This window comes from Bufo gargarizans, chromosome 10 (genome assembly GCF_014858855.1).
Source record: "Bufo gargarizans isolate SCDJY-AF-19 chromosome 10, ASM1485885v1, whole genome shotgun sequence".
Classification (NCBI taxonomy): domain Eukaryota; kingdom Metazoa; phylum Chordata; class Amphibia; order Anura; family Bufonidae; genus Bufo; species Bufo gargarizans.
In genome coordinates this window covers 1,895,153-1,919,432 of record NC_058089.1, presented here as the reverse complement: position 1 = coordinate 1,919,432, position 24,280 = coordinate 1,895,153, and the positions used below count along the sequence as shown (strand labels likewise).

At 43.5% G+C, this 24,280-nt stretch overlaps 1 protein-coding gene and 1 long non-coding RNA gene across 2 annotated transcripts in view; one reads left to right on the top strand and one right to left on the bottom strand.

The window, feature by feature from the left end:
• LOC122920260 (alpha-parvin) overlaps positions 1-24,280 on the bottom strand; it is a 63,574-nt gene that overhangs the window by 7,454 nt on the left and 31,840 nt on the right. The window contains exons 2-8 of the mRNA XM_044269634.1: positions 10,341-10,430; positions 10,194-10,264; positions 8,498-8,600; positions 4,116-4,256; positions 3,523-3,638; positions 840-898; positions 451-470 (exon numbers count right to left, since the gene is read on the bottom strand). Coding sequence (XP_044125569.1) covers positions 451-470; positions 840-898; positions 3,523-3,638; positions 4,116-4,256; positions 8,498-8,600; positions 10,194-10,264; positions 10,341-10,430 — 600 coding nt within the window. The remainder of the gene's footprint in view (positions 1-450; positions 471-839; positions 899-3,522; positions 3,639-4,115; positions 4,257-8,497; positions 8,601-10,193; positions 10,265-10,340; positions 10,431-24,280) is intronic.
• Positions 963-6,566, top strand: LOC122920261. The gene is made up of 3 exons (XR_006386899.1): positions 963-2,181; positions 2,858-2,947; positions 4,855-6,566. It is a non-coding gene; the product is annotated as an uncharacterized LOC122920261 (long non-coding RNA).

The window sequence follows — 24,280 nt, the reverse complement described above, 5'->3', positions numbered from 1 at the left end:
AAGTCTATTGGGGCTTCCAAGGCAACCCCAAAGCGTTGCGCTCAGCTCTCTCCCTAGACCTCCGGCACTGCAGTTGTGAAACCACAACTCCCAAGATGTACATGCAGCATGCTGGGAGTCGTAGTTTGACTCCCTGTCAGTGGAGTAGCAGGGAGCATATGTAAGCTTTTCCTAGCTGCGGTCTTTAAGTTGGGGAAATGGAGAATCGAGCTGGACCAGTAGTCGGACCCCACCATTCTAGAATGGACCATCTGTCTAGTGGATAAATGCTTCTCACCAAAACCCCTTATGGTTTGGAAATCTGGATAAAGAAACCTAGTCCTACAGTAGAGCTGTCATTTCACCATCCCGGATTATTGGAATTTTTATGTATTTGTAAGTGGATTTTCTAATTTTTAAATACCTAAAAAAGGGGGAATGTTGTGAACCTTTAACACCCATTACACTCACCATGTCTTCCTGATAAGGCCCTTTAGAAATAAAACAAAAAAAATTCCATATTAGTTGTAAAGAGCAGCCACGGAATATTTAACAACATAATGATACAATAATAGCAGAGGGGTATTCACAGGCTTAGGCTTTATCCCATCCCAATCATATCTTCCCCTCTTTCCATTTATTCCAATGGGAATAATCATCAGGAAAAATCATATATTTTGTTTCTTTTAAGCATTCACAATTCAGTGCTGAAATCTCCCAGCATTCCCTGCACAGATCTTGGTGATCAAATGCTATATTAACTCAATTGTAAAATAAATCCAGTTGGACCACCTCTTTTATAGTCGGATGCACATCTGCTCTGCATTAAGAAATAGTAGACAGAAATGACGATTACATACTCGGTGTCACCGGTGATTTCCTCTTGGATCTGGCGAGACTGCAGCATTCCATCCAGCTTCTGGAACAGAATAAACACAAGTGAATAGACAAATCGACATCAAGAGTTGGTTTAGCAAGGCCTCATGCGCCCAGCCGTGGCCATATTGTGGCCCACATACAGCGGGTCCGCAATACACGGGGACTGGCCGTGTACACCCCGCAATCCGGGAACGGAAGCCCACAGTGTTTCTGTCCGTGCCTCTGCACCACAAAAAATTTGAACATGTTCCATTTTTTTACGGTGCGGACGGATCACGGACCCATTCAAGCTGATCCGTCCCGGCTGCTGCACGAATGTAGCCTGTGCATTGGGGACCGCACAACGGCCATTTGCATGAAGCCTTATTGTATTAATTTTATAGAATATATTATCTCCATTTCAAGAATTAAAAACACAGAATTAAGCAATTTTTCCTATATTTTCCACTTGTTTTGTGTATACCGCTCCCATGCAGACCTATGTGTCACCATGGTAACAGACTACAAACAACCCCTGTGTAGTCTGAGCCTGCACTCATGTGCTACTCATTCTCATCTATCTTCTCTTCTACTTTCTGCACAGATTTGATCTGTATTCTGTAGCCTTAGCGAAACCTAGAAAACTGTGCAGAATGAGAAGAGATGTCATTAAAGGGGTTTTCCAAGAGTTAAATATTGATGGTCTATCCTCAGGATAGGTGATTAATATCAGATTAGTGGCATCAGACTCCCCCGTCTATCAGCTGTTGGAAGGGGCCGTGGCACCCGGGCAAGTTCTGCAGCCTCCGCCTCAAACTGTGATGTTACCTCCATCAGTCAAGTGACCTTTCTTCGGCTCAGTCCCACTCAAGCGACCAAGCATAGCCCCCAAGGCATACTATGGAGAGGCAGCAGCATCTTCAAACAGCTGATCAGCAGGGGTGATGAGCACCAGACCCCCATCAATCAGATATTGATGACCTATCTTAAGGATAGGTCATCAATATTTAACTCCTGAGAAACCCCCTTTAAGACTGTTGGGTAAAGTTGCTTCATTTTTATTTTAGACAGAAGCTGCAAAATTATACACACCCGGTTTTGCCATTCAGGATCCGGAGAAAGCTGGGCGTTCTGTAATTGTAAACATATTGCTTGCCACCCAGCAGCCCCAGATATGGGTATATCTAAAAGATAGCAAGTCAATAACATTTCTAACATCTGGACAATGGAGGATGACCGGGGGGATGTGGTTAGTGTCCGCTGCATGGGGCTTGCAGAAACCGCAATACAGATACATAGAACTGATCTGCAGCCGATGAAATTTGTGCAAGAAACCTGCAAATGGTGAATATACCCCAAAGGGCCTTTTATTTACTAGTGATTTCTTTAGAGGGTAGTCATTAGCTTTTCTCTTTCTAGAAAAGCTGGGTGAAAAGTACTATGGGTCAGCTTTCCAGATTGCAAATCTGCATTTGGGCTCATGCACACGGCCCTATTTATTTATTTTTATTTCCACAAATCACGGATCCCAGGTGAGTGCATGCCCCCCTTTATTTTTTTAACTTCTGTAGAAATGTCCTGTCTTTGTACGCAAAACGGACAACAATAAGACACGTTCTATTTCCTGTGTAGGGCCACAGAATGGACAAGAAGATTATTTAATTTTTTTTTTTTTAATTTACGTTATTTGGTGTGTCTCAAAAAACTAAATTTTTTAACCTTTTTTTGGTACATTCAGCTGGAAACTGAAAACAAAACGCATCACCCCCTCCCTCCTCCGCAGATTATGTTAGACTTTATAGTAAATTGAATTTGCCAAATGAATGTGTTCTGAGGGCCATTATCCATATGACAACTATTTATTATGTGTCAAAAAGGTTTAGCGATATCCCAATTAAAGGGCATAATTAGATTTTAGTGTTATTAGAGCAACCACATGAGGAGGTGGAGGCACAGAATGGATCTGTGCCGTTATATGGGGCGTCACACATTTCCTATTTTTCCAACATTTCTACCTTAGAAATCATTGAAAATAAAGCCTCATTCCCACGTCCGTGCTGAAATCTGTGAAAAGATGGTCAGTGATGCCTCTGTCAAGACATCCATTACGGTAAGTATCTGTGTGTGGTCCGTGTGTCAGCCGTGTTTCACGGACACTGTGCATCTGAAAAATAATTTTCAGGGTATCTCTTCCAAATTATCCATGAAACATGAATTAAACACTGATGCATCCATGGTTTCACGGACCCATATACTATTATAATGAGCGTGATGGATCCATGCTAAAACCATGGACCCACAGACCCTGGTAAAACACACATGTGTAAATACACACATTAAAAATGAACTGGTGCATGCGCTGTCCGTGGAGAACATGAACAGCACGCATACGCGGAAGACTCATATGTGAATGAGGCTTAAGTAGAGAAGACAAAATCCCACTGATACGTAAATTATCTACTCATGTAACACAAGTCCCATCCCTTTTTGCATTCCTAGAACTATCCAAAACTATTAGCAAGAAGCCTAATGTCAGTCTGCACCTGGTAAAGGAAGAACATATCTGTGGTGCGCAGGAAAGGGAAACTGCTACGAAATGCCAATGATCTCATTACAAATTATCGTAAATACAAAGTAACACATTTTGATGTCTGACCAGAAAAATGTATCAAGTTTCTGCCTTACCTGTACAACTACCACTTGTATGGACACATGGTCAGGAAGCCTGATAGGGGCCCGGAAATACTGAGATAAGGCAACCAAAAGATGGAGAATGGCGACTACGGATTTGGCATGAACAGCTGGAATATAAGGAAATAAGTAAAAGTTAAAGAAAGGAAGTGCATATAATTTATGAGGAGGCCTCATCATAAATGGAGCGCTTTCTAAATCAGCATGGGGGGGGGGGGGGGATACCCCGGGATACCCCTAATAACTATAAAAGGTTTACTAAAACATGGCTGCTTTCTTCCAGTACAACTTCTATCCACAGGTCTCATCTGATGATACAGCTCGGCCTCAGTTACTTAGGTTGAGCTGAGTTGCAATATCAGGTGCAACCTAGGAACAGGTGTGGCGCTGTTCTTGGAAGAAATCGGTCATGTTGGACAAGCCCTTTAATTCAAAGTTACATCCATGGAACCTGATGCTGGGTCCAGTTATGTAGACCATACCAACTCCTTCCTTTATACTAATTTATATACATGGCCACTGAGACCCCAGACCGAGGCGTTTCCATTAAGAATAAGCAGTGGTGAGGAGACGTAATGGGAACTCACAGTCTACATTCCATTTAATGCTTCTTGGGGCGAGTTTCAGGGTCTCGTTGATCTTCTCCAAGACTGTTTGCAGTTTCTGCTTCTGGGCGATTTCGGACTGTGTGACTTCAGCCACGTTCAGCTTTTCTCCTTCCAGCTTCTCTGTATTCAGAGACAAGAGTATAGTAAAGGGCTATTGCAGACGGACTCGTCGATTGCAACCACGTGTACAGCATTGCTTACTTATAGGTCTGTATAGCCTGAGCTACAAGAATATAATGCCGGGGCTGCAGGAAAACTGACACACAGAGAAGGAGCTGCAGGGGTTGTTACTTTTTATAATTCATAGTTTTGTGTTAATAAATTCTTTGTAACGCTGGGTGACAACCTGTAAGGGCGCAGGAACCACTGCCAATGAGCTGCCGTCTATGCCAGGGATCAGCAACCTTCGGCACTCCAGTTTCCAGCTGCTGTAACACTACAACTCCCAGCATGCACACGTACTCAGCTATTCTTGTAACTCCCCTAAAAGTGAAAGGAGGATTCTGGGAGTTGTAGTTTCAGAACATCTGGAGTGCCAGAGGTTACTGATCCCTGGTCTATCCTATGTGGATATGTCAAATAGAAGCAGCTCATGCCTTCTTGTCCCCTTATGTGCCGGACTGGAAACCGGACCCCCTGCCCCCTATGAAACATGTCTGAGAAAACCCTCTCATGAAGTTTAACCCTCGCATAATACAGGGTTTTGCCTCTTTTTCAGATCTCTACTTGCTGTCTGAAAAAATGAAAAGGAATTTCTAGTTTGAAATCTTGCCCTGAACTAATCCTGTTGGCACAGCTGAGGGTTTGTTACCATGTGCCAGAGCTATAAACTCGACAAAGGTATAAACTTTCCTACTGTCCTATCTACATTGCTGCATTTTAGCAAGCCCATCACCTGTGTGAGCATTCCTGTTCACTGACAGCAATAAGAAGTCTTGATAATAGTGAGGAATGGAAACACAAAGTAGGAAAGTTGCAGTTTTTATTGTACAGTGTTCATGGAAGACTGAACTGGCCCTTTAAGAGATCAGTGAGTCTAATATTAAAGGGGCAACTGAGTTTTTATTGTTTTAAAGGGAACACTCTATAAGCCACTCTATAAGCAGGACACCGAGGGCCGGGTTATCTGTAAATTCTCAAAACCCACCACCCACAGGGTATAGGGAGCTGGAGAAAGGGGCGAGCTCCTCTTGTCCAGCGCTAGCGCTCGTGACTCATCAATGGTGGGAGCCTTAATAACGTAGCAATATGTAACCAACAAGATCTAAACTTCTATCTAAAGAGGAAATAAGCAGGGGCTGCAGTCTGAAGAGCTGGTGGTCTGTGCCGCTCGAGGACACAGAGATGAAAAAAGATGAGTGGATGGATCAGACGCGCAGGAGGAAGAGCCGCTGAAAGCTCAGATGCTTCTTTCGGCCCCATCTACAGGCTGAGATATTGCATCAGAAATCAATGAGCCTCGTATTAAACACAGAAAGGGTCACTAGGTTCTAACACAAGCTTGAAAGGATCCTACATTTTTTACTAAAGAAATTATAGACTGGAACTGAAGCCGGGCTCTCAGGAGACACGTTTGTAAGCCAGGTCAGGGGAAGGTGATAGCGGCGATGTTACTCATGAAAAGTTTCATTAAAAGATGGGGGAAAACTACATCTAGAGGTGACTATGAAACTTATTTATATTGAAAGGAATATATACTGTCTGAAAAGCTGCCGACACAATGGAGACTTTACCAATGATGATACAACTTCTAATGTGTAAGATACAATGGACGTTATCATGTACTGAGAAAACATGCAATGTATAATGTGCCCATACCAGATACAATGTACAGACACCAGATACAATGTGCCCATACCGGATACAATGTATAATGTACTGATACCGAATACAATATATAATCTACAAACACCATGTATAATGTACTGATAACGAATGCAATGTACACTGGATACAATGTACAGACACCGGATACAATGTATAATGTGCCCATACCGGATACAATATATAATCTACAAACACCAGGTATAATGTACTGATAACGAATGCAATGTATAATGTACTGATACCGGATACAACATATAATGTACAAACACCGGATACAATGTATAATGTACTGATAGAGATATACAGATAGAGAATGAGACCCTGCACAAGTTGACTCTTTTCTACCTGTTTGCAAACTGACTGTGACAAGAGACATTGTGGGATGAGAACTTACTATTGTTTTGGCTTTTTTGAATAAACCCTTATGCTGCATCCAATCCTGCTAGTTGCCTACCATTTGTAAAGCTAATGCCCACAGTACTGGCACCAGATCCGGTGTCAGTACCTTATACAATGTATTATTATTATTTATTATTACAGCGCCATTCCTTCCATAGCGCTGTACATATGATAAGCGGTGCACATACATAATACAGACAATTGCACTAAGCATGAACAAGACGAGTTACAGACTGGTACAGGAGAAGAGAGGGCCCTGCCCGCGAGGGCTTACAATCTACATGGTGTGGGAGAAGGACACAGTAGGTGCGGGTTAAGTTGGTCATGGTGGTATAGAGGCAGCAGGGTCACTGGTTGTCGGTGGGTTTTCAGGTTTCTTTTGAAGGATTCCACTGTCGGTGAGAGTCTGATATGTTGGGGCAGCGAGTTCCAGAGTATGGGGGTTGCACGGGAGAAATCCTGGAGGTGATTGTGGGAAGAGGTGATAAGAGGAAAGAAGGAGGTCCTGTGAGGATCGGAGAGTGCGTGTGGGGGTGTATCGGGAGCTCGGAGATGTAGGGAGGGGACAGGTTGTGGACGGCCTTGTATGTATTTGTTAGTATTTTGAATTTAATTCGCTGGGCAATGGGGAGCCAGTGAAAGGATTGGCAGAGGGGTAACAGGGTGAGAGGTGGGTAAGGCTACTTTCACACTTGCGTTCAGAGCGGATCCGTCTGGTGTCTGCACAGACGGATCCGCTCTTATAATGCAGACGATGGGATCTGTTCAGAACGGATCTGTCTGGATTATAGTTTAGAAAAAATTCTAAGTGTGAAAGTTGCTCAGACGGATCCGTCCAGACTTTACATTGAAAGTCAATGGGGGACGGATCAGTTTGAAATTGAGCCATATTGTGTCAACTTCAAACGGATCCGTCCCCATTGACTTACATTGTAAGTCTGGACGGATCCGTTTGCCTCCGTACGGCCAGACGGACACCCGAAAGCTATCCGCCTTCTGAGCGGAGGACAAATGGTGCCAGACTGAGGCATCCACTCAGAATGCATTAGGGCAGTACGGAGCCGTTTGGGGCAGATTGTGAGAGCCTTCAAACGGAACTCACAAGCGGAGCCCCGAACGCTAGTGTGAAAGTAGCCTTAGTCGGGCAGCGGAGTTGAGGATAGATTGGAGGGGTGCGAGAGTGCTAGATGGAAGGCCAGAGAGGAGAATGGTCTAGTAGTCTAATTGGGAGATGATGAGGGCGTGCACAAGCATTTTCGCTGATTCAAAGTTGAGGAAAAGCATGGATGCTGGAGATGTTTTTGAGTTGGAGTCGGCAGGTGGTGGAAAGAGCTTGGATGTGCGGTCGGAAGGAAAGGGCAGAATCCAAGGTCGCTCCAAGGCAGCGGACTTGGTTGACCGGGGAGAGTGTGCAGCCATTGATTGTGATCGAAAGGTGTGTTGGGGGGGGGGCAAGTTGGGGGAAAGATGATGAATTCTGTTTTATCCATGTTAAGTTTTAGAAAGTGAAAGGAGAAGAAGGAGGATATAGAAGATATCGTCAGCATAAGAGTGATACTGAAAGCCGTGGGCCTCTGAGCTGTCCCAGGCCAAAAGTGTAGCTAGAGAAGAGCAGGGGTCCTAGACAGAGTTTTGAGGGATACAATGTATACTGCAATGTTACTAATGAGGTAATACTAATTTTATCCACTAGTAATATGGATACAATGAGAGAGACTTTCTGTACTTGTGTTGCACTAAATGTATTTTGTGTGTTTTTTGCACTTAACATAAAAATGTTCCAATTTTTTTCCCCCACAAAAGTTGCCACAAAGTAACCCAACCAAAAGGTGGTATAAAGTTATTGTCTAAAGATGCACAGAATGTCTCATCCAGCCTCAACCACTGTAATAAATGTGGGGCATCGTTAGCCCTTCTAGCTTTAGACAAATTACTTGATGAATCAAACTTTCAAAACATGATAAAATTCTTTGCCTGTCCTTAGCCTACGACATAATAATGAGACCCCTTTCACTGCTGTACGTTCTCTCCTGTATGACGATGCTGCTGCTACTGTTAACATGTAATACAGACCCAAGACGTTTTCACTTAGGCGTCCCTGAACTCTTCACCACCCCCATTTCTCTACATCTTACCAAAAAGTTTCTGCAGAACCTGCCCGTCATAGAGATCCTCCGCAAGGTCCTTGACGATAATTCGCTCTCCCACCAGCACGTCATTAATCCAGTCAATTAGAACCTGAGCAGTCAAAGTCACAAACATTAGTGGCCTCATATCAAGGAAACGTTTTATCCATTTCCATGGTAGAAATCCTTTAGTCACAAAGCAAGCAAACATTTTACAAGATAATGCGAAAATTGCCGAGATGTCACAGCACCGGTTTGTTTTACTTCGCCGCTGCCGCCTCAGGAGCAGGCGCATGGACCAATTTCTAAACACTTTACATAGTTATTATTCAAATCAGGGCCCAGGATCATGGAAAGGAAGAAATGAACATGCGTACTTAATGCCTGTGTAGAAGAATGCCACCGCATTGTATAGGATTTGTTCAACCAGCGCCGGGTGACACAAAGAGAGGGATGCTGAGAAAATGTTCCAGTTATTTATGTAAAAGCTTCATTGTCTGCGGCAGCCATTGTATTGGAAGCGAAGAGCTGTAAACCAGTTCCCTCTAAAGCTATAGACACCTAATATCACACATGTGTGAAACATGTTGGGAGTAACCACCGCAGGGAACCAAAGGGCCAGCACCAGGCATTAGACAGCACCTGAGCCACGGGAGGGCATCAATAAATGAGGCTGCCCATGTACAGGCCAACACAGGCGAGACAAGTGGGTGAGGATATGGCTTTCCAGGAGGGAGAGAGGATTCTAAAGGTTGGAAGCCCAAGGAAATCAAGATCATATGCTTGGTGTTTTAGTTCCTCGCCATTCTTTAGAACTCTGCTTGTTGGCAGTGAATAGGAATATTCTTATTTTCATCTGGAGGCTGAAAATCCATCGGGACATAATCCTCCCTATAGCCGACACTCCTGTGAGCTAAACACATCCCAACAACATATTCCACTCCTGTCCTCCTAGTTTGCTACAACGTATCAGTGGAGATAAAATATCTCCAGGCTCACAGAGGATTGTCTAAGCTGGATACAAATGAAACAGACCCTTTCATAAGAGCTGGGTATGTAGAGGTTTTAGCGTCTGCATCTAAAGGGCATTTATCCTGTTCAGTGACAACAAGCAGAGATCTTAATAATGGTAAGGAATTGAGACACAAAAGGGGGAATTTATCAAAACCGAAACTGGAAAACTGTCCTAGCAACCAATCAGATTCCACCTTGGTAGAGGAAGAATCTAATTGGTTACTATGGGTAATCAAGGCTGGATTCACATCACGTTTAGTTTTCCATTCTTCTGATCCGTCAGAAGAACAGAAAAATTAACAAAAGAAAAGAATCCTGTGTTTTAAGCATCCGTTATGCTCAGTTATACACATTTTGCATCCGTCTTGAGATCTGCTATTTTAGATGGAAAAAAATAAAAACTTTGTGTAGGAAGTAGATCCATCTAAAATAACGGATCTCAGACGGAACTGGATAAAACAAATGCAAAATGTGCATAATGGATGCTTAAAATGCAGGATCTGTTTCTATGACGGATCAGAAGAACGGAAAACTAAACCTGATGTGAACCCGGCCATAGCCAGTTTTACTTTACACCAGTTTTAATAAATCCCCCCATAAATATATTAGAAAGTTGCAGAACTTTTTTTAAGAATAGAATGATTAAGCTGCAGTTACACATAAGCAGAAAATCACTGTAAAGAGGTTTTACCTTCATGAGTTCCTGTAGTCGGGGGTCACTTCTGGAGTAGGGGTCAATCATGGTTCTAACTTCATTCTCCTCTTTAGAATAAAATGGCAATAATTATTGAAGTCATGAGCAATATATACAAATAGCAGGGCTAGGAGTATAACTCACCCAGCATGGTGTCCTCAGGGTCCAATTCATAAGGAATCGGATTAAGGGGCAGGTTGATGGCATTGATGCCTTCTTCTTGGAGATCTGATACTAAGAAATAAGAACAGAAGTTTCTATTACTACAGGAACAATTAAAAAAATATATATATTGCTCCAATAATTAAAAATCTCCCTACTGTTTGTGTCTCCATGGTTACAGACTACAAATCGGCCTTATGTAGTCTGACCTTAGTTGTATACTATAATATACAATCAGACGGTAGACAGGACATAGGTGGCGGATAGCAATGTGACTGCAGAATCAGACCTCACAGGGTTCGTTTATAGTTGGCATAGGAGCTGTATGCCCAAAACGGTAGTTTATTTATTTATTTTCTTTAGATGCACTGCAAATAAAAAAAAAGGTTGAAAATATTCCTGGAGCATTCATGCCATTCTCACCAGATACAAATTTAAAGGACACAATTTCCAGCACCCCCACAGCTCTTCCCTGCCAGGTATGTGTGCTCTGCCCGGCTGCCACACAGAACTCCGAGACATTCTCATTTAATTGAAAGTAGTTTTCCAGAAATGATTCTGTACAGGAACATCTCTCCTATTCCATTATCTGCTGATTCCCTGCCAAGTAAATATGCAAACTGCTCTACAAATCTCTATTTGCTTTCCCAGTGCACCAGAAAAAGCCGCCATTATGTGGGACAGGGACACATTTTAACAGATAAACAGAGCACAAGATGATATAATTACATGGAGACACATACAGGGCGCGCACAGTGCACGGGCAGCGACCCACCGACTTGAATCTCCATGTAGCACTGACCCCCCAGCTTGGCACATTGGCAACAGTCCTGGGAAATTAGCAAACCACAGGAGCATATTAGCTGCAATGGCTTCAGAGCAGCACTCCACTGAGCGCATCTGTTGCTATGGCTTCAGAGCAGCGCTCCACTGACATGTCAGTGGCCAGCCTAGGAGAAATATTCCAATTAGGGCTCATGCACATGACCGTATGTATTTTGCAATCTGCAAAAAACGGATCCGCAAAAAATTCGAATGACATCTGTATGCATTCCATATTTGGCGGATCTGAACAGCTGGCCCTTCATAGAACAGTACTATCCTTGTTCGTAATGAGGACAATAATAAGACAGACTCTATTTTTTTGCAGAGCGGAAATATGGACATACGGAAACACAATGCACATGGAGCTACTTCCGTTTTTTATTGCCGACCCATTGAAGTGAATGAGTCCGCAAAAAAAATGGAACAAACACAGAAATAAAATACATTTGTGTGCATGAGCCCAGAGCCATACATCGAATGCCAGACTGTAGAAGATGATTACTGACAACCACCAACTTTATGCTAAAGATGATCAGCCATTTGGAAAACCCGTCACAGAAGCAGAAACATTGTATACAATTCATCAAAAAGGATACTGTATCTTAGGCCCCGGGGCAAAATCTGTAACTGCCCCCCCCCCCTTCCCAAACGTGTGCCATTTATAACATGTGGTGGAAGGATCCTTTACCGACCGGAGGGACCAGGTGCCACTGCTACGTCTGCACCCCCTATAGGTACACCCCAGAATTATTAGAGCAATGCCATGCAATCTGTTACTCCAGCATAGAACTCCCTTAAAGGTCATGCAAGACCGCAAGTTGCTAAGTCTAAATTCACACGACTGTGAAAATGAAAAAGGTTATGAAAAATGGCAAAATGGTCTGTTTTTTTTCAGTAATGCCTTTCCGAGAAGCTGAAATCTGTCCCCTGCAATGGAATGCGGTCCGTCTGGCCTTCAAAACTGCCAAAAATAGGATATGTGATGTTTCTGGATGGCCCCTAGTTACAGGTCAGAGGCCCATAGATTTCAATGGTTCTGAGAACGGCCATTAGAAGAATGTCCGCCACTTTTCACTGTTGATTGAATGCAGCCTAATAACTCATCTGATCGGATAGTAAGACCCATTTCACATGAGCGATACAAACTCATCCGAGTTCTGTCAGTGAAAAACATGATATATTTTTTTGTCCGTGTTGCTTCAGTTTTTGTTCAGTTCTTGCATTTTTTTTTTCCATCAGTTTCATGCATTTTTCACGTGTATGGCAAAAAAACTGAAGAATAGCACGCGGTATCTTCTAGCAACATCCGTAAAAAAACCAGACTGCATCCAGATGTTTTTTTTTTCAGTGATCCATTGGCTTTAATGGCCCAGTCCCACGTGAAAAATGGATGAAGATGCTGTTACTTCTCCCGAACTGACATTTGGTCAGCGAAAAACAATGCTCATGTGCGCATACCCATTGATATGAATGGGGCAGAGGTCAGTCCAGATGCTGTCCGTTGTAAAAATGGAACGCACCCCGGATGGAAAAGTCAAAAGTCGCTTTGTAAGAAATAAGCCTAAGGCAATAAACCATATACTGCCTTGCGGTCCTATAATAGGAGCAGTGTCCATAATAGGAAATCACGCTGCCGCGCGCTGTGGGTTTCCCACAGTGGACACACTCATCTGATATTACTGAGAACTATTCAATGTCGGCCTCCATGTGTTAATTGAGTAGTATTTGCTCTAATAGTAAAAGTCAGAGCTTTGACATCTTTATTACATTTATTGTTCATTTTGCCTTCTGTTATTGCATCTAAAAGCCAAAAATGGAGCAACTTTCCAAATAGTTTTGATTGGAAATTTCCTTCTGTTTTGTGCCTCCAGCCGCAGTACAGACCAGTGCGTCTCCATGGTTACAGACTACAAACAAACCCAGTGTCGTCTGATGCTGCAGTCATGTCTTACTCCCTCTTCTTGATAACCTGCGCACAGTAGAAGTAGAGGTGTAAAGCTGGGACTGCAGCATCAGACTACACAGGGGTTGTAGTCTGTAACCACGGAGACACATTGGTCTGTTTCAGCGTTGCAGACAGAATACAATAGGGGATTTTTAAACAAGGCTATTTGCAAAGTTAATTCCTTTTCTATGTATACGCAATAAAGATCTGTCAACAGCAGCATGTTGATGGCTTCCAAACGGCAAAATCCAATAGAAATGTAATGAAATTATGTAAGGCGACTTTCACACTAGCGTTAATATTTTCCAGTATTGATCTGTCATAGGGGCTCAATACCGGAAAAAATGCTTCCGTTTTGTCCCCATTCATTGTCAATGGGGACAAAACATAACCAAACATAACAAAATCCTCCAAAATGCATTCCGTTCCGTCCTCCTACCGAAGAGCAGCGTGCTGCGGTTTGCTTTCTGTCCTGGGATGCGGAGCAATCCGTCATCACCCACAATGCAAGTCAATGGGGACGGATCCGTCATCACCCACAATGCAAGTCAATGGGGACGGATCCGTTTTCTCTGACACAATAGAAAACGGATCCGTCCCCTATTGACTTTCAATGGAGTTTATGACAGATCCGTCTTGGGTATGTTACAGATAATACAAGCGGATCCATTAATAACGGATGCAGACGGTTGAATTATCAGTAACGGAAGCGTTCTTGCTGAACTCTGCCGGATCCAGAAAAAACATTAGTGTGAAAGTAGCCAATTTTACAATACAGTAAAGACACTAAACCAGGCATGCTCAACCTGCGGCCCTCCAGCTGTTGCAAAACTACAACTCCCAGCATGCCCGAACAGCTTACAGCTATCAGCCTACAGCAGGGCATGGTGGGAGTTGTAGTTTTACAACAGCTGGAGGGCCGCAGGTTGAGCATGCCTGCGACTAAACCATGTGTGTTCTCACTGTTCTAATACAAGCACAGATCGCCCCTCAGTGACTTATTACATAACCGTCTTCCTGCGTCTGGTAATGCTCCATAATCGCAGCCGTGCAGCAGGATCCGAGATGCCGTCCTATAGCCAATTATAGAATTCAGCTTGGACGCGTCTATAACACAATCCCTAAAACCATGGATTCCCCCAGAGAGGTCACTTGAAGATCCTGGTCCCCACCTACAATGTGCAATTTATAATACCAGTGTCTTCTTAGGTGGCAGACTTGCTGTGGACCCCCTCGGGCACTAGAACACGAGGGCAAGTGCCACCTCTGTACCCTTATAGCTACGGCCCGATATAAGGTTACCACCAGTTGTCTACGTGACTGTCCACTGCAGGAAGGGTTAATATAGTGTTCGGGTTTTGATGTTTTACTGTTACTGTCATGCAGACAACTCTAACCTCGATGCAGCAGTGATGAGTAGAGATGGGCGAATTTCCGCTTATGAAATTTGTTCACACTTCGTTTGGTGGTGAAAGCAGAATTGCGCTATGGATTCCGTTACCACGGACAATAACCTTTATAATGTCTTTAGAGACATTCCGTTATAATAGAAGGCTATGGGCTGCAAAACGGATCCGTTCCGTTATGCAGGAGAGGACTCCCCATAGACTTCTATTGTGACGGCATGAATAACGGAATGTCTCTAAAGGCTTTCCGTCATAGAATTGCGTTATGGTCCGTGGTAACGGAATCCATAACGCAATTCTGCTTTTGCCACCAAAGTGTAAACAAATTTCAAAATATGGAATTCGCTCATCTCTAGTGATTGTCATTTGGACAACTCATGACAATATGTCCATAGGACTGCAGGAAACCTATTGAGTGATGCACAAAAAGAAACAGCAACGTTAGCTCTGCTTCATCTGGATGCAGCCGTGTTGAATTTGTTACCATGGTCAACAGTGCAGCCCCACGGAGTTAATTTCAGCACCACTACATCAGGATGGATTTGGTCATTAATTACAATGTTTCATTGTCATCATGAATGCCAAAGGATGGAGCAGAGCTGAATTTGTCATCACCAGGTACAATGCAGCCCAAAATGTTTGATCAATTCCGCAACATTTTATTAGTCTACATAGACCTAGCAGGGCCGACTGTGTCATGTAAGGCTTTGTGCAGATTTACCTGTAATTTCAGGTATAAGAGACTGGCATCTCATCACGATATCACCCTGAGCTGTGCCAAATGACAGAATCAGCTCTGCTGCCTCTTTATATTGGTCTATGGCGACATTCATGTTTCACACAGAGAACACCTAGACCCTGCCCTGGATGAACAGGTAGTCACCAAAATATATAAATGCAACAACGACAATTGGGGGTGACCCCCTACAGATAACAGTATCCTACCCCTAAGTGTCCACCCCTAGGATATGGCATCTTACCTTTAGAACATAGAGCACCACAACCCATTGTACATCCACCTGGCCAGGGGCATGTTTTCTGCACAAGGAGAGGTCTAAAAAACGGTCAGGACCGACCGGCGAGGAGGACGACGCTGCATAACCACACCAAATCCCATCTTCACTGGCAGCAGAGCAGCACTGGGAGCTCCCACTGGTCGCCTGTATAATTTAATATGGAGCCACAGGAGAATCACGGATAATGTGCAGAGTGGCGTAGCGCGGCCTCCCAGCGCCTGCAAGCTACAGCCCAGAGATAACGTATCCTGAGCTCAGAGCGGCCGCCATGTATCAGCCGCGGGGAAGGAGACTCAGCCTGAATACTGATCACCATGAGGACGGCTCCACAGGCAGCAATCCCAATATTAGGCTCCTACGCACAGGGAATGCAAGACGCCCAAGCAACTATGACTCTCATCTAAAGGGGGCCTTGTAATTTCTGTCTTTCTCTGGGAAAGCTGGGTGACAAAAAATATGGCTGCCATCTCGGATCTAGACGGCTAAATAATATCATTTGGTATTTCCTGTCCTGTATACTGGGTGTAATCCTCAGTATCTGCTCTTATTCTGTATATATATATACTGCACAGTACCACTTCTCCTGTCCTGTATACCGGGTGTAATCCTCAGTATCTGCTCTTATTCTGTGTATATATATACACTGCACAGTACCACTTCTCCTGTCCTGTATACCGGGTGTAATCCTCAGTATCTGCTCTTATTCTGTATATATAACCACTGCACAGTACCACTTCTCCTGTCCTGTATACTGGGTGTAATCCTCAGTATCTGCTCTTATTCTGTATATATACACTGCACAGTACCACTTCTCCTGTCCTGTATACCGGGTGTAATCCTCAGTATCTGCTCTTATTCTGTATATATACACTGCACAGTACCACTTCTCCTGTCCTGTATACTGGGTGTAATCCTCAGTATCTGCTCTTATTCTGTATATATATATATATACACTGCACAGTACCACTTCTCCTGTCCTGTATACCGGGTGTAATCCTCAGTATCTGCTCTTATTCTGTATATATACACTGCACAGTACCACTTCTCCTGTCCTGTATACCGGGTGTAATCCTCAGTATCTGCTCTTATTCTGTGTATATATATATACACTGCACAGTACCACTTCTCCTGTCCTGTATACCGGGTGTAATCCTCAGTATCTGCTTATTCTGTATATATACACTGCACAGTACCACTTCTCCTGTCCTGTATACTGGGTGTAATCCTCAGTATCTGCTCTTATTCTGTGTATATATATATATATATATATATATATACATACACTGCACAGTACCACTTCTGTCCTGTATACCGGGTGTAATTCTCAGTGTCTGCTCTTATTCTGTATGCAGTGTATATATTAGTACAGACCAAAAGTTTGGACACACCTTCTCATTCAAAGAGTTTTCTTTATTTTCATGACTATGACAATTGTAGATTCACACTGAAGGCATCAAAACTATGAATTATCACATGTGGAATTATATACATAACAAAAAAGTGTGAAACAACTGAAAATATGTCATATTCTAGGTTCTTCAAAGTAGCCACCTTTTGCTTTGATTACTGCTTTGCACACTCTTGGCATTCTCTTGATGAGCTTCAAGAGGTAGTCACCTGAAATGGTTTTCCAACAGTCTTGAAGGAGTTCCCAGAGATGCTTAGCACTTGTTGGCCCTTTTGCCTTCACTCTGCGGTCCAGCTCACCCCAAACCATCTCGATTGGGTTCAGGTCCGGTGACTGTGGAGCCCAGGTCATCTGGCGCAGCACCCCATCACTCTCCTGTCACGGACGGTGTACAGGAAACAAGACAAAGCAACATGCATATATGACTGAGTGGATCCAAAGCTAAGGAACCAAAAGGGAGACCCCGGCACAAGACCTGAGACTTTCACTGGCTGCTCAGCCTATGCAAAGATCCCAGAGGTGGTAGTTTGCATATCCACGTACCTCGACTATATAACCCCTGAACACCCTACAATAGTGAGGGGACACGACCACCGGCTCCCTACACCAGACACGGAGGGAGTCAGGGTCACCTGGGATCCAGCAAACAGAAAATAACAGATAAATGTTCAGTACTTAACTTTGTAGCAGACTGGAAAACAAGATCAGCATGCACACACACTCCAGGAAGTAGTATAAGCCGCCCAGTAATGCACCATGGGGAGGAATTTAAAGGGAAGCAATCAGTCCAACTACATGACAGCTGAGAGAGGCTAACGAGATGAGGAACTAAACAGCACAACAAAGAGAACTCAAGGAGGAGGTTCTGAAAGGCCTCTGTCAGAGCTTCTCAGCTGTCTGGTTGTGACATCTCCTTCATGGTCAAATAGCCCTTACACAGCCTGGAGGTGTGTTTGGGGTCATTGTCCTGTTGAAAAATAAATGATGGTCCAACTAAACGCAAACCGGATGGAATAGCATGCCGCTGCAAGATGCTGTGGTAGCCATGCTGGTTCAGTATGCCTTCAATTTTGAATAAATCCCCAACAGTGTCACTAGCAAAGCCCCCCCACACCATTACACCTCCTCCTCCATGCTTCACGGTGGGAACCAGGCATGTAGAGTCCATCCGTTCACCTTTTCTGCGTCGCACAAAGACACGGTGGTTGGAACCAAAGATCTCACATTTGGACTCATCAGACCAAAGCACAGATTTCCACTGGTCTAATGTCCATTCCTTGTGTTCTTTAGCCCAAACAAGTCTCTCCTGCTTGTTGCCTGTCCTTAGCAGTGGTTTCCTAGCAGATCTTCTACCATGAAAGCCTGATTCACACAGTCTCCTCTTAGCAGTTGTTCTAGAGATGTGTCTGCTGCTAGGACTCTGGGTGGCATTGACCTGGTCTCTAATCTGAGCTGCTGTTAACCTGCGATTTCTGAGGCTGGTGACTCGGATGAACTTCTCCTCCGCAGCAGAGGTGACTCTTGGTCTTCCTTTCCTGGGGCGGTCCGCATGTGAGCCAGTTTCTTTGTAGCGCTTGATGGTTTTTGTGACTGCACTTGGGGGTCACTTTCAAAGTTTTCCCAATTTTTCGGACTGACTGACCTTCATTTCTTAAAGTAATGATGGCCGCTCGTTTTTCTTTACTTAGCTGCTTTTTTCTTGCCATAATACAAATTCTAACAGTCTATTCAGTAGGACTATCAGCTGTGCATCCACCTGACTTCTCCACAACGCAACTGATGGTCCCAACCCCATTTATAAGGCAAGAAATCCCACTTATTACACCTGACAGGGCACACCTGTGAAGTGAAGACCATTTCAGGTGACTACGAAGCTCATCAAGAGAATGCCAAGAGTGTGCAAAGCAGTAATCAAAGCAAAAGGTGGCTACTGTGAAGAACCTAGAATATGACATATTTTCAGTTGTTTCACACCTTTTTGTTATGTATATAATTCCACATGTGATAATTCATAGTTTTGATGCCTTCAGTGTGAATCTACAATTGTCATAGTCATGAAAATAAAGAAAACTCTTCAAATGAGAAGGTGTGTCCAAACTTTTGGTCTGTACTGTATATATATACACTGCACAGTACCACTTCTCCTGTCCTGTATACCGGGTGTAATCCTCAGTATCTGCTCTTATTCTGTATATATATACACTGCACAGTACCACTTCTCCTGTCCTGTATACCGGGTGTAATCCTCAGTATCTGCTCTTATTCTGTATATATATATATATATATATATATATATATATATATATATATATATACACTGCACAGTACCACTTCCCCTGTCCTGTATACTGGGTGTAATCCTCAGTATCTGCTCCTATTCTGTTGCACAGTACCACTTCTATAGAATATTTAGGAAACACAGTATACATCCTCGAGTCCTCTTCTCAAGCAGACAGAGATCCTATGTGGTCATTCCTTATGTCTGTGGGAAAGCTGAGTGACAAGCTGCCATTTCCCAGAAGGGTAATCACTCAGCTTTCCAAGACTCCTGAACCGTGAATCTTCCTGGACATGCAGCCCGGTATAACTGGTTTAACATCTGGGAAAGCTGGGTGGAAGCTGTAATGGCCGTACTGACAGTCACCCAGCTTTTTGGAGTTCTTAAGGGAAAATAAATGACTCTTGAAGTTCTCTTTCTGAAAGAGTTTTATTTCAGATTTCCAGCCTTTCCCCCTAATGGCCTTTTCCCTACATTCTCATAAATCATCGGCCACATCTGAGATTTCGGCTTAGGCCCCAGTACGCACAGAGCGTACCATTAGTGATAAAACCGCTGGCAGGCGCATCTATCACGGGGGCGTAATGTTATACAGTATATCGTATTAGCCTAGGAAACAAATACACTACGTAAAAACATCATGGGTGCAGTGCGAGCCTAAAAGGTTTGGGTCCACAAAGGAGAAGATGCAATTACCGCCTGTAATCTCCATCAGTGTCCGGTGTAATTATATCACGCTGCCCTCGAAACAAGCCAGAAACCGCCCGCCAGAGATACCGGCCCTTTCATCTGTGGCATCTGCTCTCCAAGCCACCCGCATTGCTTCTACATATCAGACATTCTGGAGAAATGGTTTTGACACTATTCATCTCATGCTGAGCATCAAATAAAGAAATACTGAACAATCCCTTTAATCCAACATTTGATAGTCCAGAAACGCTGATAGTCCGTCACAGAACTGCTGTGTATTCTGGAATTCATGAACCCAAGTGTAGAAAACGGAGCAGAAGGAAGCAATTATCAGGCGGCTCCCTCTCAAAATGTAGAATACCAAGCCCTGTTAAAGTCCGATTAAAGGGGTTCTAGTGGCAGTGACCCTACTTAAAGGGGTTATCCCATGATAGGTCATCAGTATCTGATCAGTAGAGGTCCGACACCCGGTACCCCCACCGGTCAGATACTGATGGTTTATCCTGAGGATAGGTCATCAGTATTTAAATCTCAGAAAACCCCTTTAATGTAAAAAATGAGAATGGGACATCACATAGTACATGACGATCTCTTTTTAACAAAGCTAAGCCCTGCACCTCACATGGATCCAGAGATCTCCCCATTCATTGCTCCCATTGTTTTGTTAGATTTCATTTAAACCCTTTCATTACCAGCACCGTACATGGGTAAACATGGCGCCCGCTTGCATGTGCAGTGGACGCCATGGCCGGCGGGTGTCTGCTGTTTCAAACAGCAGAGACCCACAGCTAATGCCAATCGCAGTCATAACAGCCTTTAGATGCCACAATCAAGTGTGATCACAGCATCTAAACCTTAAAAAACCCGGAGGTGTGCGCTTCGGGGTCCTAACCGGCATCCCTGTGCGGCCAATGGGGATACCGGCAATTGACTTGGGTCTCTCAGAAGCGACCCAGCGTATTAGAACTGCAATTCTTGTGTTGGCCAGCAGGCCAACATAAGAATTTAGCAATTCATATATTACCCTGTATGGAGCGTTGTAGCCTCAAACACTGGCTACAAAAACATTAAAAAAAAAATATAAAAATGTAAATCACCCCCCTTTCCGTAGAATAAAAAAAAAAAATACATAAATGAGAAAAAAAAAAAACATTAAGGGCATCTAAAAACGCTTGTACTATTAAAATATAAAAATATTTTTCCAATACGGTGAATGGCCTAGTGGAAAAAAGTGGCCGGTTCATCATATTTTGATATTTGTGTCTCTTACCGAATTTTTTTAAATAAAACGTGATCAAAAAGTCATGCACTTTAAAATGGTATCAATAAAAACTATAGATCGCCCCACAAAAAATCCCCGCCCCCCTCCCCACAGCTCAGTATATATACAATTTTTTTTGCCCCATAAGACGTATTTTTTCCCCTCAAAAGTGGGGGAACAATGCCCCATTATGGAAGCGCTCATTAGGACCGGGATGCGGTGGAGGCTTTGTACTCACCGCTTCCTGGTCCTCGGCTGTGCAGTGGCTGCGCACAGCATGAGGGCGCTCTGTGACCTCACGCTGTGCGCGCCGGTTCACAGCCAAGCCGACTGCAGGAGGAAGACGGAGAGCGGGCGGTGAGGAGCGGTGGCGTCTAGGAGCAAGAGAGGTAAGTGGTTTATTTTATCATATGAGAGGCAATGGGGGGGGGGCAACAGAGGGCTGATATGAGGCAATGGGGTTGCTGGGAGCTAATATGAGAGGCAGTGGGGACTGCTGGGGGCTCATATGAGGTCTAATTGGGGGTCATTCACATTGGGGTCTGATCTGAGGTCTTGTTGGGGTCTAATTAACATTGGGGGTCTGATTGGAGCTGTTAGCTGAGATCTGATCTGAGGTCTAATGAAAAATATTTGTTTCTTATTGTCCTCCTCTAAAACCTAGGTGTGTCTTATGGGCCGGTGCGTCTTAGGGCGAAAAATATGGTTACTATAAAAAAGTTATGGGGGTCAAAATATGGAGCTGTAAAAAAAAAATAAAAAAAAGATTTTACTTTTCCACTATTTAGACATAAAAAACGTATACATATGTGGTATTGTTGTAATCGTACTGACCCAGAGAATGAAGGGCACAGGTCAGTAATGCCACAAAGGGAACACCATAGGGGGAAAATCCATAAAAGGTGAAGGAATTGCGTGTTTTTTTTTTTCCAATTCCACCACATTTGTTTTGTTTTTTCCCTGTCTCCAACTACATTTTATGACATATTAAATGGTGGCATTAGAAAGTACAACTTGTCCCACATAAAACAAGCCCTTATATGGATACGTGAATGGGAAAAAATAAAAAGATTATGGCTCCAGGAAGATAAGGAACAAAAATGAAAAAACCTTTGGTATCTAAGGAGTTAAAGGGAACCTGTCACTGGGATTTTGTGTATAGAGCTGAGGACATGGGCTGCTAGATGGCCACTAGCACATCCGCAATACCCAGTCCCCATAGCTCTGTGTGCTTTTATTGTGTAAAAAAACGATTTGATACATATGCAAATTAACCTGAGATGAGTCCTGTCCCTGACTCATCTCACCTACAGGACTCATCTCAGGTTAATTTGCATATGTATCAAATCGTTTTTATACACAATAAAAGCACACAGAGCTATGAAGACTGGGTATTGCGGATGTGCTAGCGGCCATCTAGCAACCCGTGTCCTCAGCTCTATACACACAATCCCGGTGACAGGTTCCCTTTAAAGTTGCTCTGTCACCAGGATCAACCCTATTAAACCAGACATACTGCCTGGTAGGTCTCATCATAATGATTAAAACTATACCTTTCTTTTGTCTGTATGCTAAATATCTGCAGATAAATCTGTTTTAGGCCTCATGCACACGGCCGTTGTTTGGGTCCGCATCCGAGCCGCTGTTTTGGCGGCTCGGATGCGGACCCATTCATTTAAATGGAGCTGCAAAAGATGCAGACAGCACTCCGTGTGCTGTCCGCATCCGTGGCCCCGCAAAAAAGATATAACATGTCCTATTGTTGTCCGCGATTTGCGACAAGAATAGGCATTTATATTGCCGGCGCCCGTTCCATTCCGCAAATTGTGGAAGGCAACATGGGCGCCTTCCGTTTTTTGTGGATCCGCGGTTTGCGGACCACAAAAAACGGCACGGTCGTGTGCATGTAGCCATATTCATATGCAAATGAGAAATTTAGAGCACCAGGGGGTGGGACTAAATCCTTGGAGCACAGCTTTGTAACACCGCCTGTGTTCTCCCCCCCTCCGCTTGACTGACAGGGCTAGACATCAGCATACTGAGGACAGAGCTGTGTCCTAGCATCTACATATCATATACACTATGTACTATAGCTTCACCACACTGAGATCTGCTCAGAAAGCTCATCTACATATCATATACACTATGTACTATAGCATCACCACACTGAGATCTGCTCAGAAAGCTCATCTACATATCATATACACTATGTACTATAGCTTCACCACACTGAGACCTGCTCAGAAAGCTCATCTACATATCATATACACTATGTACTATAGCTTCACCACACGGAGACCTGCTCAGAAAGCTCATCTACATATCACATACACTATGTACTATAGCTTCACCACACTGAGATCTGCTCAGAAAGCTCATCTACATATCATATACACTATGCACTATAGCTTCACCACACTGAGATCTGCTCAGAAAGCTCATCTACATATCATATACACTATGTACTATAGCTTCACCACACGGAGATCTGCTCAGAAAGCTCATCTACATATCATATACACTATGTACTATAGCATCACCACACTGAGATCTGCTCAGAAAGCTCATCTACATATCATATACACTATGTACTATAGCTTCACCACACTGAGACCTGCTCACAAAGCTCATCTACATATCATATACACTATGTACTATAGCTTCACCACACTGAGACCTGCTCACAAAGCTCATCTACATATCATATACACTATGTACTATAGCTTCACCACACTGAGACCTGCTCAGAAAGCTCATCTACATATCATATACACTATGTACTATAGCTTCACCACACGGAGACCTGCTCAGAAAGCTCATCTACATATCACATACACTATGTACTATAGCTTCACCACACTGAGATCTGCTCAGAAAGCTCATCTACATATCATATACACTATGCACTATAGCTTCACCACACTGAGATCTGCTCAGAAAGCTCATCTACATATCATATACACTATGTACTATAGCATCACCACACGGAGATCTGCTCAGAAAGCTCATCTACATATCATATACACTATGTACTATAGCATCACCACACTGAGATCTGCTCAGAAAGCTCATCTACATATCATATACACTATG